At 41.9% G+C, this 18199-nt stretch overlaps 1 protein-coding gene across 4 annotated transcripts in view; it reads right to left on the bottom strand.

Annotated features, from left to right (window-relative positions):
- The window catches only part of LOC146205109 (uncharacterized), a 35019-nt gene extending 17346 nt beyond the window's left edge, over positions 1–17673 (bottom strand). The window contains exons 1-3 of one of the 4 annotated variants that reach the window (XM_084589801.1): positions 17468–17673; positions 13070–13535; positions 4046–9092 (exon numbers count right to left, since the gene is read on the bottom strand). In XM_084589801.1, the coding sequence (XP_084445927.1) occupies positions 13074–13517 (444 nt within the window). In that variant the 5' untranslated portion in view covers positions 13518–13535; positions 17468–17673 and the 3' untranslated portion in view covers positions 4046–9092; positions 13070–13073. Of the gene's footprint in view, positions 1–4045; positions 9093–11007; positions 13536–17160; positions 17357–17467 lie in introns of those variants that run through there. The other 3 variants (XM_084589802.1, XM_084589800.1, XM_084589803.1) reach the window with 3 other exon arrangements.
- Between the last annotated feature and the right edge of the window lie 526 nt (positions 17674–18199).

Here is an 18199-nt window from a genome sequence, read left to right on the forward strand (position 1 = left end):
GCATCTATTTTAACCAGCGCACCTCGATCAATCCTACATATTTGTGAACCTTGGCTTGTTACTTAAAGGCCCACTGTCCACCCTCCGGTCGAAAATATTTTCTTCCCCGGTGACTGTGCGACTTCGCCCCCAGAACACAAAGCCGCAAAATGTTTTTGAAAAGAGTAATTAATAACGCAGTTACAGCCACCGCAATCACCCAATTCTGTCGTGTTTCTCTCCTCCCGTTCCCTCACAAAGGTTTTTCACTCTCCTACCCGGTCGTCTAGCCTCCGCAAGCCAAATTCCCCATTCTTCTCTGAGTTTGGCGGAAGGTAGGGCGTGGGCTCTGTGTGCGCAGAAAAAAAAAACGAGCGCGGGAGCGCGCGTCGCTGCATTCAGTCCGACCGTGGCGAGGGAAAAGCCCCCCTTCCCAGCGAGCAGTGGACACAATTAATGGTGTACGCCCATCCTTCACCCGTCAGTGAACGAGACGGACCAATGGATGTCGTTTGCGACTATGTCATCCTTGCGGCTCGTAGAGAACAGGGAAGCTGGTTTCCCGACGGGGAGTATGAGAGAGCTTTGATTTGTATTTTTGCTGCTTTGCAGAGCGCGTATCGCTGTAGCATTTTGCACGGACTATCTCCGGCACCTGATCGAAGCACTGGGCTCCTTTACTTAAAAGGCCATTCCCTGGACAATGGGCCTTTAATACACTTCAAGATGAGTTTGAAGGATATCTGTAAGATGTGAACCTCCACAAGATAAGTAGTATTCCTGTGGTAGTTTATTCGTGCCAGTCTATTGAGTGTCACTATGTCAGCTATCGCTGCTGTAGTGCTGCAAAAGGCAGTTGCAATGTCAACAGAGTGCTTTAACAATTTCAGCACACACAGAAGAAATCTGGAATGATTACCAGGGAAGTCCAGTTTAAACTTGATCCTCGGTTAAAAAGAAAGCACTCTATTTTCACCCCTGGACATTGGTATGGTATGTTTAATGTTTAAAAGCAATATGGGCTGTGAGGGGTTCCATAGTTGTGGAGGAGCTCCAGATTCATTCTGGCAACTTGGGTTACTGCCACTGCTAAGTACACGAGAGCATCACATTCTGGTTCCATCGAAACACAACCAATGTGGTCGGAATAAAGCTTGCTTCCTTTGACTCTGCAGCCAAGTGCCTTAACCACTGAGTTGCCACATTGAACAATATAAGCCAAGTTACTTAATATTACCTAGAAGAAAAGCTGCTGCCACCTTCTAAATGAGTTTCTTCATCCACTGCAGGTATGCCAGAAAGATGAGACATGACTCCAGAAATATAGATTTCTGCCAAAATGTATCGCAAAAAAAAATGATTTTACAATCCCATATTACCTATAATTGAACATGCTAGCTATAAATTTCGATAAATGAGCAGAAAAGCATGTAAGTGTAAACAAGCACAAACTTCGCTCAAGATAAGAGATGGCATTCTCTCAGTTTGGCCAAATATAACAAACTGCTGAAAGTGATTTCTTTCGTCTTTAACAGGCACACTTCTTAAAGCATAGATATATATTTTTCTTACATTGTTATCGCTGAAAGGTACATTTAAGAGCTTCCTTGTTGGCACTGTGAAACGGAACATCCATTGGCGTCATCTGCTATTGCGGGTTCGCACCCTATGCTCGTGTATGTCGGTGCACATAGCAAGAAGAAATAGCATTTTTGGAATGAGGCAGCTTGAAGTGTCCCCATTATTTATGATGTAATTTACGTATTTATAACAGTATTTACGACGCAAACATTGCCAAGTTTGGTCACCATCACCAGTCTGTCACGAAAGTGTACACCAGCGGGTAAATCTTCCTGGCATTGTCAGTGTGTCCATGGTGGATGTCGTGCAGCACCACCAGCTTTCTCCGTCTTGACTTTTACGTTGTTCAGAGCATACTGAAAAACATTTGGGGTAACACTTTGCTTATCTAGGGTCCAATCTCATGCAGAGGTGGGTAGCATTAAGCGTAAATTTTATTTTACGCTATGTTTGAGTGTGGTACTTGTCCAATTTAGTCAGAGTTAAGTTTTGATCATCTGTAGCAACAGCAAACCAAAACAGTAAGCTCATGGAGTATTGGAATAGATATTCCATCATTGTGGAGGCTACAAAGGTAAAGCATTAATTCCTCCGATGAGCATCGGACAGTGCTGTTTCTACCACTGCTGTGAGAGTTTGTTTAGGTCAGCTGTCGCTGAAGACGATTCTGGCCGAAAAAGGCAAGTACATCACATAAATGTAACATACAGTAATATTACTATTAATGCCACCTCTGTGTGAAATTTGAGCCAAATAAGCCAGTGATTAAGCCAACAGTACTTTTTTTCAGCATGCTCTGAGAAACGCAACAGTCAGCAAGTAATTGACTCTATGGGAACAATAATCCATTAGAAATCTGCAGTGATGTTTTTCATGAGACAACGGGGGAAAAAAGAAACCTACCAGCCAGGAAGTGGATATGCCTTTCCGGAATTTACTAGGTTCTGTGGCCCTCGCAATTCTGCAAATGTGTGACGAAAGCATGCCAAGTGAAATGCCCTGCAATAAATTTTGCCGGCCTGAAAAGGAGGTAACAGTGCAGAGGTCTTATGATCTTATGAAAAGTGGGCAAAGTTTTCGCAGGTGCTGATGCTCAGCAATTATCATCCATTGAAACCAACAAGGAAAGCGTGGACGATAGAAACAGTTTGCAGCCAAATTGTGCAGTTGCATTTTGTACAGCCCTCTGTACCACGCCAGTTTCCTTTTGCACCTCCGATCATTGGCACTTGAGCCACAATGGTGCTGGATCTGCACCAGCAGTTGCAACAAGATTCATGCCGGCCTTAAGCAGCCAAGCATGGCGGCAGTGAAATGACAATCAAGCTCCACTTTGATTGGTTAGCGTCTCTGTTATGTGCAAGCTAAAAAAAAGTAGGCTGTCCAAATTCCGAAATGGGGTAAACTACAAAGTGATATTCGTAATGTAGCATACGGGAAAGCTGCCACAGTTGTGACGTAACCAAATTGTATTGCATGGATTTCTATGACAGTGGATGAGACTAGGCCATAAAGATGCAGCAGCTGGAAAAGCACGAAACCTGGCAGTAACACTGGAGTTCTACTTAATAATAAAATCCAAAAATGAAGGGCCTATACTGTGCTGCACGCGGTAACACACTATTCGGCTCTGGTAAGCACAACAGTTTAGTAATCAGACTGCCTCATGATTTGTTTCTTCTTCACATAATGCGTCTCATGCCTACAGAACTGAAAACTGGGCTAGTTGGTGAACGTTCAACATTATGTACAGTGCAAAAAATGAAGACAGGAGAAGAAACATGCAAACAAACAAGCGCTGACTATAAGTGAAATTTTATTAGGAAACCCAGCATGCGCAGGTGCACAAAGAATGTGCGCCTGCGCGTGCTGAATTTGAAGTTTTTATAGTCAGCGCTTGTTTGTTCGCGTGTTTCTTCCAGTCTTCGTTTTTCGCGCTGTACATAATGTTCATGCCTACACTTTGCTAAAATAAAAGTGAAGCATTACTGATGTTAGTAACACTGTGTAACAACTGGACTTCATTAATTCTTAAGCTCAAGTACCACAAGTACTTTTGTACTCCGATGTGTGTTTCTGGAACTTTTTTTTTTTTTTTTTCGCACAAGCTAACTTTCAACAAACTAGAACTGTATAAAGCATCTGTTCGTTTCATGACTAGGGTGTATGTATAAGGTGATGTTCTGGTGTAATATGTTACTGCTTTTACTATGTCTGGCGAAGCCAAGACCTTGTCAGGAGACCAATAGCCTCCTTTTGTCTTGCCTTATGGGCAATGCTTGTATTGCCTAAAAAATGAACAGATGAAACGAAGTGACATCTGTGGAATATAGAAGCATGAAAACCTCAATAAGCTGTACAGCACTGAAAGAAACTCCAAACAGCATGATTTCTGTGAAAAAAAAAAAAAAATATATATATATATATATATATATATATATATATATTCTGAACATTTTTCCAATGTTCTCAATGAACCCTCCAAGAGACTGGAGGCACACAAAACTGCAAGCCACTTGTACAGTTCAAGTACCAACTACAGTGTGCCACAGCAAGGACCAAGGCACTCATGCTGCAAGCAGTCTCCTTCTTGCCAGCTCTGTTACCAGTGTGAAAGGAAGTCAGGACGATAGCATGCATAAGCTATGCCATTTATATTTGTTTTGATGCTTTACAATGGGGTCTCACCTATGGGGCTGAAACGTGGAGGCTAACCAAGAGGGTTCTACTTAAGTGGAGGACAACTCAGAGGGCTATGGAACGAAAAATGGTAGGGGTAACATTAAGAGATGGGAAGCGTGCAGAGTGGGTCAGAGAAATAACTCAAGTTACCAACATTCTAGTGGAAATTAAGAAGAAATGGGCATGGGCAGGACATGTAGTGCGAAGAGAGGATAACCGACAGTCGCTTAGGGTAACAAACTGGATTCCAAGGGAAGGAAAGCGTAGCAGGGGGCGGCAGAAAGTTAGGTGGGCGGATGAGGTTAAGAAGTTCGCAGGGGTCAAGTGGATGCAGCTAGTACAGGACCAGATTAATTGGAGAAATATGGGAGAGGCCTTTGCCCTGCAGTGGGTATAGTCAGGCTGATGATGATGATTAATGGGGTCTTTAATGCGGCCTACTGGTCCTAAGAAGTTGTCCTAGGTCAGCCTACATCAACAGTTGGTTTTCACTGACAAGTGGCCTTAGCTGAAGTTTATAGTCTTTTGCTTCGTTTTTATGCATTTGAATGCTTCTGTCTGCCTTTGCCTTTCTTTTTCATTGAGTCCCTCTTTTCACCCCTGCCCTCTCGGCTACTGGTCTGCAGGAGACTGAAGTTTGTAAATGTTGCCCGTGTGGAGGTTTTCATACCCCTGCTCTTGAGCTTCAAAAGTAAAACATTTCCTGTGCCTTTAGTTAGCTGTCCTTGACTTTTTAAGAGGAAAGTAAAATACAAAAACTGTGTAAGGCAACTGTCAAATGCCATCACAATAACTTCGTGCTTGCCTCAAAATGTGAGGTGCACTGCATTTATGATGCGCATGAATTTAATGTAGAGTTTCCACAAGTTAAGAGAGCCTAAAAGGTTATTCTCGCACCGCTCCTCCAAAGCAAGCCTGAACTTTATTAAAACAGAATGACCAAGTTCCATATTGCAACTCCTGTCCTGTATATGCATGTCATTTGTGCTTAAAATGATATATATATATCCAATATTGGTGCTCTACCTTTCTTTGTCTTGTAAAAGAGATGTCCTTTCTTTGTTGTGTCATCTCCAGAGGACAAAATTATGACAAAATGCAGCTTCTTTTTGACATGATGCAAACAGCTAAGAACAAGTTTTTCTTATTGATTGCTACTTTAGAATTGTGCATAAGACAGTAAACATGGACCACTATGTCAAATTTACCTACACTTGGTAAATAACTTACAATTTATATTTTTTTTTCCCACACAGTTCCAATTTTTGTTGCAGGTTAATGAACATTGCTTCCATTGTCTTAAGTGAGTATGAGATCACATGAGACCACAAAAACAGCATTATAATATCTTTTTGTTCAGTTGCTGTCATTTCAGCTTTCGCTGCAACTTACAGTAAGAGTTTGTGTAATTAAAACAGCAAAGCCGAAAATATATTGCAGTTCTTTTATGTGTCACATGACCTTATACTCACTTATGACGTCAGAACCTTCGTTTGACAACCTAAAACTGAAACAAACTACAAAGTAAAGAAAAAAGTGTTCGATTACAAATTATTCAGTCTGTGTTAGCAGATTCTATGTAGTGATTCTTGTTTGCTGATGTAATATGCACAGTTCCAAAGCAAAATTACTTTAAGGAAAGACAGGTGCCTTTAACCCTTTAAGCTCTCACCCTGCTGATGTAAGATTTTTTTCAGTCAATCTTGCAGCCTCTAGACATGCCAAATTGTCCATAACCAAATAGCTATTCCACATATTTGCAATAGCTAAGCATATTTAATTTTATCATATGAAGGGGATTACTATATGCAACTTGTAGTAAGCCTTATAATATTAAGCATGATTCAAAAGTTCAGTTATTGAATCTGTGCCAATGGACGGACTACCTCTACAAAAGTCTGCACAAGTGGTATGTTAAGCACATAGCTACTGACCTCTTTTCTTAGTGATGTGACAACTTTGCACAGAGGAAGGATACTAATCTACTGTAACAAGTGCTTTGCAGCCTAGCTGGCATCTTATCTCATTTTGCATACAAACATGGGGAAACTACTGGCTAAAATGAAGAATGCTGGCTGCCTCAGGGGAACCCAGAAACATCCTCAGCTCAAGATGCCGTTTTTCTCCAAGGGTTTCCTCTTTTTATTTTTGGTACCGCTACCATTCTGTAAACAAAAATTTGGAGGACGCTTCAGCTTCGCCTTTAAGAATGGAACACGATAGCGTTATCGCGCCCCGTTTGCACCATCTACTCATTTGCTTGTTGCGCTTTTGAGTGACACAAAGACGTAATTCACATGATACAACACTCGTTAACTTGTCCAAAGCATGACTGTTTGGTAATTACTTGTTCTGAAACATGATTCTGGGACGTAGAAGCACTGCCAGCCACCTTGCCGAAACGCGCGGGCCTCAAGTTGCAGTCGTAGTTTGTCAGCAACATTGTTGCCGATCTGAGCCGGCGCGATGAAGATCTCGGAGGCCATGCCCTGTCTATCTTATTCCGTGCGCCACACGCATGATGGCGTTACGTGCACGCCAAGCGAAGAGGAAGTACAGCGGAAAAGTCATTTGCCACTTGCATAACTGCGTGTTCTGTAGTTCTGTAATTTACATGCTCATAATTATTATTATACGCCACAATACACTTCTCTAAGGGATATTTCTGAGACAACACCGCAATCAACAGATGCGCCTTTGTCCATTTCAAACCATCTAGCTGGCGTGGCGGAGTGGTTAGCGTGCTCGGCTCGCACCCCGTAGGCCCACGTTCGATTCCTCAGGTCGGCGGTTTTTCCTACTCGTTTTTATTTAATAATGCTTCTGGGATTTTTTGCTCACGGCCAACGCCGGACGACGCGGGACGGCGGCCGCCGTCGACGACATCGACATTTCTGCAACGCGGGGCCCTTAATGCTATCGCATTAATACAAGCAAGCCCGGCAGCATGAAAAATGCATACTAACACTGGCCTATCATGTATGTCCATGTGCTGCATCTGCTTTCTCTTCACCGATTTTCTTATGATGCACATTTACAAATGCTTGCCCCTATCCACTCCTACTGGAAAGCAGTCAGTGGGGAATAATTTGTATCCTCCTGTGACAAACTGAAGTGATTCTGCAGCAACAGAAGCTGCAAACGATGGCAAGAGTTGATAGAATTTCAATACTGAACAAGTATATATGTATTCTTCACAGATCCTCAAGCACTCCCTACTTCTCTGACAAATGATATTAATGCAGGAAGTCACTTCGTGTTTAAAAGCAGCTATCCATTCAATGGTTCCCGATTTGCCTTTTATATGTTTGCTTTCACTGTATCTACAAGGTGACTGAGGTTAATTATCTCAGTAAACACCTTAAAAGTATCAAATGTCTTCCAAGCAAATCATAAAACCGGATATCATGGAGTTTTTCTTATGAAGATGAACATTAGATTCTATTCGTACAGAAGCACCAAAGTAGTAGTAGTGGTGTCAAACAGAACATAACACCAGAGAGATCATTAGCAAAATGTAATGAAATTTTGTGTCATATGTCTTCACACAATACCATAGCTTATATATCTCCTCAAATTATAAGGCAGAAGTTTAACACAAAACTTCTAATTGCAGAATCTTCTAGCCAAAGCACTCTTTAAAGGGCAATAAAAATGTGCTTTTCATGCATCCCAGTCTGGGCAGCCACAAGCACAACCTGGCATCTGTAATGACAGTGTAATTATGCACCTGTGTAGTGCGCCTCCACATATATACATGCACTACCCTATAAAAATGCACACCATTTAGTTTCTTCACATGATGACTTTTCATGGACCAGCAGAAAGAATTTTGCACAGCTGCCCATTCTACACAAAATACCACAGCTGTAAGCTCATTACAGCCGAGAAAATTTTCAACAAGCTGCCAGACATTTAAAAGCATTAAGAGCATTAGAAACATCACAAAAATGAAACAAAACGGTGCAACATTACATAGAAGGAGTGGGAAAGCACCTGTACGAACAAGTTAGCAGATCCTGCCAAATCAGCCACGTCGTGGACATGTGACATCAGGCAACCCTGCACCCAAGCACCAGGCCACCCTAGTCACCAACTACCACCTGCCAGAACAATGACCGTGATTCTCCACTCATAGCTAAGACTCCAACAACACCGACATCGGATTTTTCGGAGAACGGGGCATTTAAAACTTCTGCGTTAAAAGGGGCACTTGGCACAAATACTGGTTTTTCAAGACTGTTGCCTTCACAGTTGTCCTCAACCACTGCACCATATATGATAAGCATATCTCTCTATCCAAATATCAAAAAATGCATCACCGAACTCGGCCTCTATGTCACATCAAGATGAAAGACAGCCCTGACTTACTGGTTGCATGCCACGGGTAGCCAAGCATTTGAAGGATACATTGTAGTGCTACCAAGCATTGCCCAGAATGTAAATACAAATTCTATACAAAGTGTGTTACTATGGCTCAATTCTCTTCTTATTTGTATTCAGTTACATTTAATCCTCTGGTGCCGAGAGCAAACTCAGTGCCAGAGGTATAAATTTTGATCTCAAGATGATTCTTTGTTCTTTTTCTTACGCCCAGCTCTCATGCATGTGATCACTGAGACAATGTTCTGATGGCAGTTTCAGTACCACTTGTGACTGCGATTGACTAAGTAAAACATGCTTGAAAGTAAACATCCAGCTGCACTAAATCTCCACTGACTCATGTATGATTGCAAGTGCCCATGTAAAATGGGCATTACATCAGAAAGCAATGACTCTGCACAGGTAAACAATTGCTTCCATACACAAGACTCCCTTTTCCTTCCGCTTCCCTTTGTCACAGGACATACCTGTAAAACACCATGCCATTTTTAACCCTGTAATTATGCGCATGTTGTAGTGACATAATGTACTAACATCAATAGTTTGTTATTGCACAAAAAAAATTCAAAATCAAATCCTCACAGTATGACGCAAACTGCACTTCCCAACATATTTCTCAAACTGTTGCAGATGTAGAAAGTATGCTGTACAATCAGCCTCTACAACTTCTGGCAAAATAACTTAAAATTTAAACAGGCATGCTGGCTATGTCAGCAGGTGCTTGAACAATTTTGAGTTTAAAAATTAATTAAATGCTAATGCCCGAGTACACATACACGGTTTTGTAGTTTTGAGGTGTTTATAAATTAGCCTTAGTTTTCAGTTATATAGTAATAGAGTAAGTAATTGTGCAATTATAGCTTGCTTTCTAAATTTAATACTGCATTTTATATAATAATTATCTTCTTATATTTCAGTCATGTAAAGGTAGCAAATCCCTGGAAGTGCTCAAAACTTTTAACCTAAATTCAGTGCCAGGGAATCACAGGATTAAACATCAAATATCCTGTCTTCGACCGTTAACAAAGTTTCTAATCGCTCAACACCTTCAGACTTCTGCAGGGATGTTCATTCCTTCTTAAGGTTTATGCAGGCCAACATAGTGAAGCACTTCACAACGCCTGTCGCCGGGGTCAGTAAGACCAACAATGCACTTCTGCCCCGGCTCAGTCTGAAGGATCCAGTTTGAAAGCTTTTAAAAAAACTGGCTTTTTCCACAGAAAATGATGGGTAAATCCCTAATTATTATGGTTGCTTTCACTTGCTTTCACTTTTCCACACCAGAACAAACTGGCTTCCCTTCTGTGTGCTACAAGTTTTGAGAAACACAACCTAAGACATCTGATTCTCTTGAAAAATCTCTCTATTACTTAAAGGGACACTAAAGACACCCAAATATGCCATCAAAATCTAATAAACGGCATTTGGTGACACTGTCACGGCATTTCCGGCAGCAAAAAATCGAATTATTGCTGAGATATTGCGATAAGAAGTTGGTTTTTTTTTGTTCCCGCCGGTCGAATTCAAACTGTTTTCTCCTAGTAAGTAGTAGGGTAGGATAACGCACACTCTGATGCAAGAGGAGACTCCGTGATTGCTGGGTGATTGCTTGCGCACGGGGAGTGGAGAATACTTCGCAGATGCGTTCCGAGTCATGATCTTCATTCGATACAGACTTAGGTTGCTGTAGGCGCATTTGCTGCTCCGAGCTCGTATTTCAGGCGCGGTAGGCCCAAACTAAACTATCCAAGCACACATGAAGTGCCTGAGCCGGTACATAACCGAAACTGAAGTGGATGCCCTGTTAGCTGAGAGACTAGCGGCATCTACCGACAAGCGGACAAAACGAGTATATTTTTATATTTGCCTTGCAACATTTACATTGTCTTTTCGTCTTTTCGCCATCCCTTAGATGTGATAAAAGTATGTTATCATATTCGAGACAAAACCGACTACCGCACTCAAACGGTTAACGTAATTCGCATTTGTCAGCCTCCGGGATCCCTTGCGCGCCACGATTTGTAGTTGCAAGCCTCGGCCGTTTCGGCTGTGGCAGCGATACCTGTATTCCTGTTCGTCCTCTTTACTACCTTATAACAACTCTGTTTTCAGTAATAGTGGCTTTTTTGTAACCAGGAAATGGCATTCTATCAATGCAAGCCCACTTCATTTTTCTCTTTAGTGTCCCTTTAATGCAGAACAGAATTACTGCAGAAGGCTGAACTATCATGACATTCAAGCTAGCAAACACCCAGAACAATGCTGATTAATTATACGCAATAAAATTAGGGGGGGGGGGGGGGGAGACATACAAACAAAAAGCCTGACGCACACATTTATAATAAATAAACTGCAGACGTCTGTGCTGTACTGTCCCCCCCCCCCCCATTCAAAACAAGCTCAGAATAAACCACAAGGAGTTGAATTGTAAGTTCTGCTCACTGAATGTGCCTGACAAAATTTTCATAATTAGCTAATTCACATCTATTTCCTCAAAGATCGCTGATTGCTCATCTTATGCCAGCCACAGCCAATTCTTAATCCCAGAGAACTATGAGAACAGGTAAGGCCTTGTTAGCCTGATTTGCTGTCACTGAAAATGAATAAGGCAACCATATTCAATTAAAACAATAATAACAGTTTTTCATGTTATGCGTTTCACAGATTACACCATCATGCACTTATTTTGGCTCAGCTCATTTTGTGACCTTTGTCATAGCCATCAAAAATAATGCACCGTCATGCTAAATTATTTCACTCATGTTGCCTGTGAATCCATCAGTGTCATCACGCTAGTTGATGCACAGCACTTACAAGATGAAAACAGCAGCAGCAGTATCATTTCAGTTGAGGGGTGCTAGTTTATAGCATGCTCACTTTCCATCACCAGCAGCAGCAGCTTTTGAAGTAATTCACAAAGCTTAGTTTCTCCAAATGATTCTACTTATTTTTGCCTTCACACATTGTTTAGCATATCCAACACAGCTAACCGAAGTTTTGATTCAGTCACACCCTACTGGTATCTGTGGACCACATGCTTCTTTTTTTACTGTCTAAAAAAAGCTGATAAAAACAGACATGCATATGTATGAGCATTTACAATTGCTTTCACTACATATGCCTTCTGCCTCTCAAGTTTGCTAACAGGGGCATACATGGCAGCAGTAATAACTATTTACAGTACTCTGAACTATAAACCCAAGATACCATTAAGCTAGTGCAGTAATATACTCTCCAAATTATCTGTAATTACCACCAAGGCCAGTAAGAGTGCAATAAAGAGAGATCTGGACATGATGGAATGTGCATGCTGAAGGGAACGCTAGCCACATTTACACGAATGTGATGCAGTTATATGCAGCCTACCAGATAAAGGCAGATTAAGCAGGAGTGACATCTAGCAGATAAAAAAACAGCTTGTGCACAGTACAGGAGTACTAAGTACAGGCCATGAATGTACGCCAGGAACAAAATATGCGGCTGCAGTTTTCATATGTGACTTGAGATGCTGCCAATGATGCTTACAAAAACGTCTCCTGCTCCTTGATGCCCTTATGCCATATTTCCCTAAGGGCAGCTTTGTAAAACACATACCACAGTTAACAATAAAATTTTTGAAGACAAATTTGTTGACTACAATGGTGCAGCCAGCTGCTCATATCAGCCAGGTCCTTCTCTCTTTGATGCCTTCAGATAAGGATTAAACAGAAATGAAAATGATGCCTTCAGATTCTGGCAAACACAAATTATCAAAGCAAGATATGAATGAAGCAAAAATAAGCATGCAGCAAAACAAGGAACTACCCATTCATCCTTCATGCATTCAAGCTGCTTACCAGTATTTCTACCGTGCATAAATTTTATCACCATGATCAACTTCTTGAAAGTTGCACACTTCTGACATTTGAAACAATTACAAAAGCAGCAAAGCATGAAGCAGTGATGAGCCATGTGATAACACCATGACATGCAGTATTTTAAAAGTAGCTGCAGTGTGGTTGCAATTTACTCCTTATCAGAAGTGCACAAGTTGCTAGTCCATGCCTGAAGCCCCTGTGATGTTGGTGCCAGTCTGAGCTGACAGGAGGTGAAAACGGCTGTTCTGCTGTCAGATGCTTTGAAGTGCTATGATTGCAACATGTGCCTCATAGAATAACTCTTAACCTGCTATGTCATCACCTACACAAAGCAGCCTGTGTGCTTCGAAAACAGTGCGCATTCTGCAAGGCTTATTAAATATGGCTTGTGAGTTATCAACAGGGAAAGCCTCCCTTAATCATAGATGCTCAAAAGTGTAACAAGTAGGCTTTAATAGAAGGGTGTGTACAATTGAGCTTTTCAAGCAGATCACCTTCACCCTCTCTTTGTTTCTGCCATATAGCTGGCACACACACACATCTGTTGGAATTATGGCAATAGTACAGATAATGAAGGGTAAACAAACCATGCTACCGCACTGTTCTCGCAATGACAAGGCTCCGGCCAACCTTGTAGTCCTTTATGTGGTAGCGGCGCCGTTCCTGGGAACATGGTGTGGTGGCATGCTTGCGCTGATAATGCCGCTCACGTGAAATTGCTGTTGCGAATTTCTTGGTGCATCCCTGACATTCAAAGCCCTTGAGTGGTGTCTCTGAGTACTGACCATCAATGTCCTCCTCATCAAGTGCATATGATCGGTCTTCATCCACAAAGCCATCTGGCGATGCTTGGCCAGAATGATGCTGGGTTGTGTGAGATCGATACTCTGAGAGCAGGCTGAACTTGAGAGCACACAGCTCGCACTCAAAGGACGCAGGGGGAGGGCTCCCCGCCGAGTGTGTGCGCTGGTGCTCCTCCAAGTTCTTGAGAAAAGCAAAACGTTTCCCACATGCACCACACTTGTGCCAAGCCATGCCACCGTCCGGAGGACACTGCACCAGGAAGCACCAGCAATTGCTTGTGAAGACAAAACATTGCATGCGTTGACAAACACACCTCCATCCTTTCACGAGCGCAACATAAAGAAAGGCACTTGCTCCATCTAGTCGTCATCAGCATTTTATGCTTCACTGTACTATCGGGGACAAATGTCTGTGGACCACGCAGACTGCAACCAAAGCGCATAATTTCCGTATCGGCCGGTAGTCTGGGACAATACTTGTCGATGTGAAAGTTGGTCTTTAGTTCTTTCATGTGTGCTGGATAAATAAGGCGATAATTCGTTTACATCGTAGTTCTAGTCCAAAATTGCCAGACATGCGGTCCAGAGACTTTTGTCCCCGACAGTACAGCTTGAGTCATCAAAATAAAGTTCTCAAACAGGAAGTATAGAAGCTTACCGTAGTAATGACAGGTTCTAGCACTGCTGAGCAAAGTAACAATGCACCATCACATTCAATATGATGCCACTACCTGCATCAATGTAAACTTAGTAATTACTATGAAACTAAAATGTCAAACTAGGACACTGGCGTTCACTATACAAAATTTACTCATTGTCGTAGCTGCACGTTGTAAAGCCATGTAACCAAATGGATAAACTGCATCTATACAAAAGCACTATGCACTTGGCTCAAGGGCTATATAAACCAACCCAGTCAATTACATAAATTCAGTTTCCAGCATACATGTAAGTCAAGATGAAGAAAGAGAGAGCTGCAGTGCAGTGCTACCATTCTTTTTTCATGAAGAAAGAGAGAGCTGCAGTGCAGTGCTACCATTCTTTTTTCACAAACTAAAAGTTACAGCCAGATGCATAAAATGTTTGCGGCAGCTCCCCAATCCTGAACCAAGTAGAAGATATGCAGTGAGCTCAATTGATAAATTTCAAGTCCCAAAATGCAAAATTAAAGAAATTGGATAATAGGCATTAATGTAAATGGCTGATGATGTGATGCAGGCAACTAGTGCACCTTGACAAGAAAACACACAGACTGGTTAAGGTATACAGAGGATATTTATTCAACATGACTATCAAGAGAGCTTCTAGATTGTCCATTTGCTTTCAGGAAAGTCCACATTAATTAAACCAAGCTGACAGCCTATTTATTAAGTGCAATAATAAAAAGCTTTTCAATGCTGTTGTTAAATGACAAGGACAGCATCAAATAGCCACTATGGTGCTTGGTTGCCACTGCTTTCAGTGAATCAAGCAACCAATGAGTGAAATGTAAAAAAAAAAAATTAAAATTAACAAGGGTGCTTTCTACACGCCTGTTAACGGAAATAGTGTTCTTGCATGCTTTTATAAGCCTTACAACTTCATACCTGCCAATCTAGTAACATGAAAATTCGGGAGACTGCTGGGGGGGTCATATCTTTTAATTCAGCAATCCGGAAGTTATTGAGGCTGACATTCAAAAGAGGTGGGAGTGGCGGCCTACTAGCTTATTTTGAACTGATCTCTGTGTTGCATCGTCCAAAACTCTTCCAAGTATGCTTGAAAGTACTTTTTTTGTAACGAAACTCTTCTTGGTTTTGATAGCACCATCAATCGTTCCAACTCGAGGAAACACAAAGAGTAGTTCGGTGTTCCTCACTTCACTCAACGACATGAGAAATGAAACCTAGAGCACTGCTGGCGCCACAGTATTCCAGCCACTGTACTAGCACACCCGAGATCATATAACGACTGGATTGCTAAATGCATGATCCAGCCAGAGACCAGCCAGTCCAGAAAATCCAGCTCCAGTCAGTCGCTCACATTCATGGTGGTGCTGGCGGCCGCTACGTAGATTCAAGGTGCATGCTGGTGACTAATTGGTCCTGTGCTGGTTTCCGGCATGGTTATATTACAGAATGTTATGGGATTATAGCTATAGCATGCAAAAAAGTTAGAAAAACAAATGCTGGGCTGTGCTGGCCACTTTTCAGGAGATTTGAGGTAGCGTCCTTACAATCAGAAGATGTAATCAAATTCGGGAGACTCCCGGACAATTTGAGAGAGTTGGCAGGTATACAACTTAAACATAATAAAAGCAGCATTATATAACATGTGCATATAATGCTACCTTTGGTAAATCTATCAAAACAGACACCAACCAAGTACTAACTAAAAACCAATTTTCACATTTTTCACACATTGCATACAATGTAAAACTGTTTCCGCAAATAATTTGGGCAAGACAACTTATAACGCACCAAAAAATTAAAAAAATAAGATCCAGATGATGACATTGTCCTTGTCTAAATGAAAAGTGCAAGCTAGGATTTACTGTTGCAGGAATTGTATTTTACAATACCTGCAGCGTATTTTGCATGCCTTTGTGCCCTTCCAGTTAATGACACTCTACAATGAGCCATGCTGCATAAATGGAGTTGAGTCCATAATGCTAGCTCTCAATTACCCAATGCATCCAACTACAGTTTTTCTTTGCTGATATGCATGTTGTATGTGCGTGGCATACCACAGCATGAAGCTTCTCAGGAATGAAGGCAGCACTACGGAGCTTGCAACTCTTGGCTTGTGATTTTCAGTGATAAAATATTCTTAGTGAGTTTAACTACATTTATGAAATATTGACTTCAGGAAACATAAGTAAAAAGATACAGCACAAGAGAAACTGCAGATGACAACATTAAGCAGACAGCTGTCCACTTGGTGATATCTTTAAGTTGCAGCTGGAAAGTGAAAAGGAATTTTTTTGCCTCCATGGTATAACAGTTATTTTCATTACCAAAAAAAAAAAAATCCACTTTCCTTCATAAAGCATTTTGGACTTATATAAAGCATGGCTTCAACAGTAATCTTGGTAAAGAGCAATGAAATGAATGTGAGAGTCTCACTGCAAAAACTGTTGAAAATTGGCCACATAAAAACAGCTTGAAAGCAGCAATTTCTGGTACACTAGCAGAACTAAAATGACACCGAATACGCACAAAGTAGCGTTTGCTGCCATCCAAAACGGGTTAGCTTTGTTAAACCTGTCAAGAAAACATTTATTTATTCTTTTTATTTTTAGGTACAACACTACTTCGCACAAACTCCCAAACTCAACAAATGTGGTTAGATTGTGACGCAAAGCATTCCCCGCAAGGCAAGTTACCCTGAACAACGGGACCACAAGAACATCGATGTGGCAAGCAGGTGCACATTTATGCAGTTGAAAAGTTCTAGCGGGACTGTGAAACGACACAATGATGGCCTTCTGAAGTTACCTGCTGCACTGCCAACGCAAAATAGTTGGTCCAGCCAGTTTTGCCACTCTCGCCTCTGACCGCAGTCAATCGCCGTGTTCTCCGCTGCACTAGCAAAGCGAATCAGGCGGTTCAAGAAGCTTGGCAGACACCGTCCCCACGCTGCATACTAGTTGCAATCATCTCGACATGTAATTAAAATCAGCTGACCAGAAAGTTATTTTCATATTTCGTAAGTTTACACGAGCCAAGCTTCCATGCCATCGCATGACAGAAAGATGAGATGCAAGTGTGTTGAAGCCCCACAGTACTTGGACGTGCGCTGTGCACATGACTTCGGAACGAACCCAAAAGCACGGTTACATAGTTTACGGGTCCCAAGGAGAAAATTCTGGTTGATCAAAGCGTCGGAGAGCTTACCTGACCCACAACATCTGATAGACGCCGAGCGCGAAGCGAGTTTGTGTCTACATTGTTTTGTTTATGACTCAAATACTAGAGCAGGCAACTTGCCAGGATATGAACACAAAGCGATTGCAACAAGACGCATGAAGCGTACCCCGTTACTAGAAAGTAGCGCCTCAAAGGACAAGTGCTCGCGGTAAAAACAAAAACAGAAGACGAACGCTCAAGATATGAGTGCTAAAAGAGGCGCAGCTGTTCAAGAGTCGACGGAAAAATTCTGAGAACAAAATACCGTAAAACATATTTAAAGACAAGCACGAACCTTGACGATGTCCAAATAGGCTATTGCGCTTGATCTCTTCAGAAGTGGCTCATAGAAAAAAAAGAGGACATCTTCGACATTTACGCCAGAATAGAGCCATGGTTGCCGAGCTGAGAAATCAACAAACGTATGCTCGCGGTGCGTTCGCAGAGTTCGTACAGGAAGGATGAAAAAAGATGTCCCGAGATGCCATACGCCATACCCCACTTGCTCAACAAAACGTAGCGGAAGTTGTATTACGTCACGAGGAAATGCGCCCAATAACCTCGTCGGACGGCCGGCCGGCGGCGGACAGCAGACGACAGACTTCTTTCAGGTTCCTAGTGCGGTCGATCATCGTTCTGAAAATTTGTTCTGCGGTAAAGATTTCTGAACTCAAAAGCAACCTCGCTCCGGCCGATCCTCCAGTGCGGGCGCTGTGGGTCATTCGACTTCTGGACTCTTGACGCTAACCCAATGCATGCACAAAAAGCACCGTTCGTGCGTCAACTGTCTGTTCGCCGCTGAGGGCATTCCGGCTACCTCCTGTAACTTCTGGCCGCGGTATCCAGCTAAGATCAAGCCGCATAAAGCTAAAATATTACATATCTGTTCTCATGCATCCAGCCGTGTCATACATATATTACGTGTAACTTTACTGTTTGAGCTGTTAAATCATATTTTGATTGTGAAATTTAGCTTTTGAACTTTTTTTTTTTTTTGCTACTTTAAGACTGACTTTTTAATAACCGT

Source organism: Amblyomma maculatum, chromosome 1 (genome assembly GCF_055883805.1).
Source record: "Amblyomma maculatum isolate TAMU_Amacu chromosome 1, ASM5588380v1, whole genome shotgun sequence".
Classification (NCBI taxonomy): Eukaryota; Metazoa; Arthropoda; class Arachnida; order Ixodida; family Ixodidae; genus Amblyomma; species Amblyomma maculatum.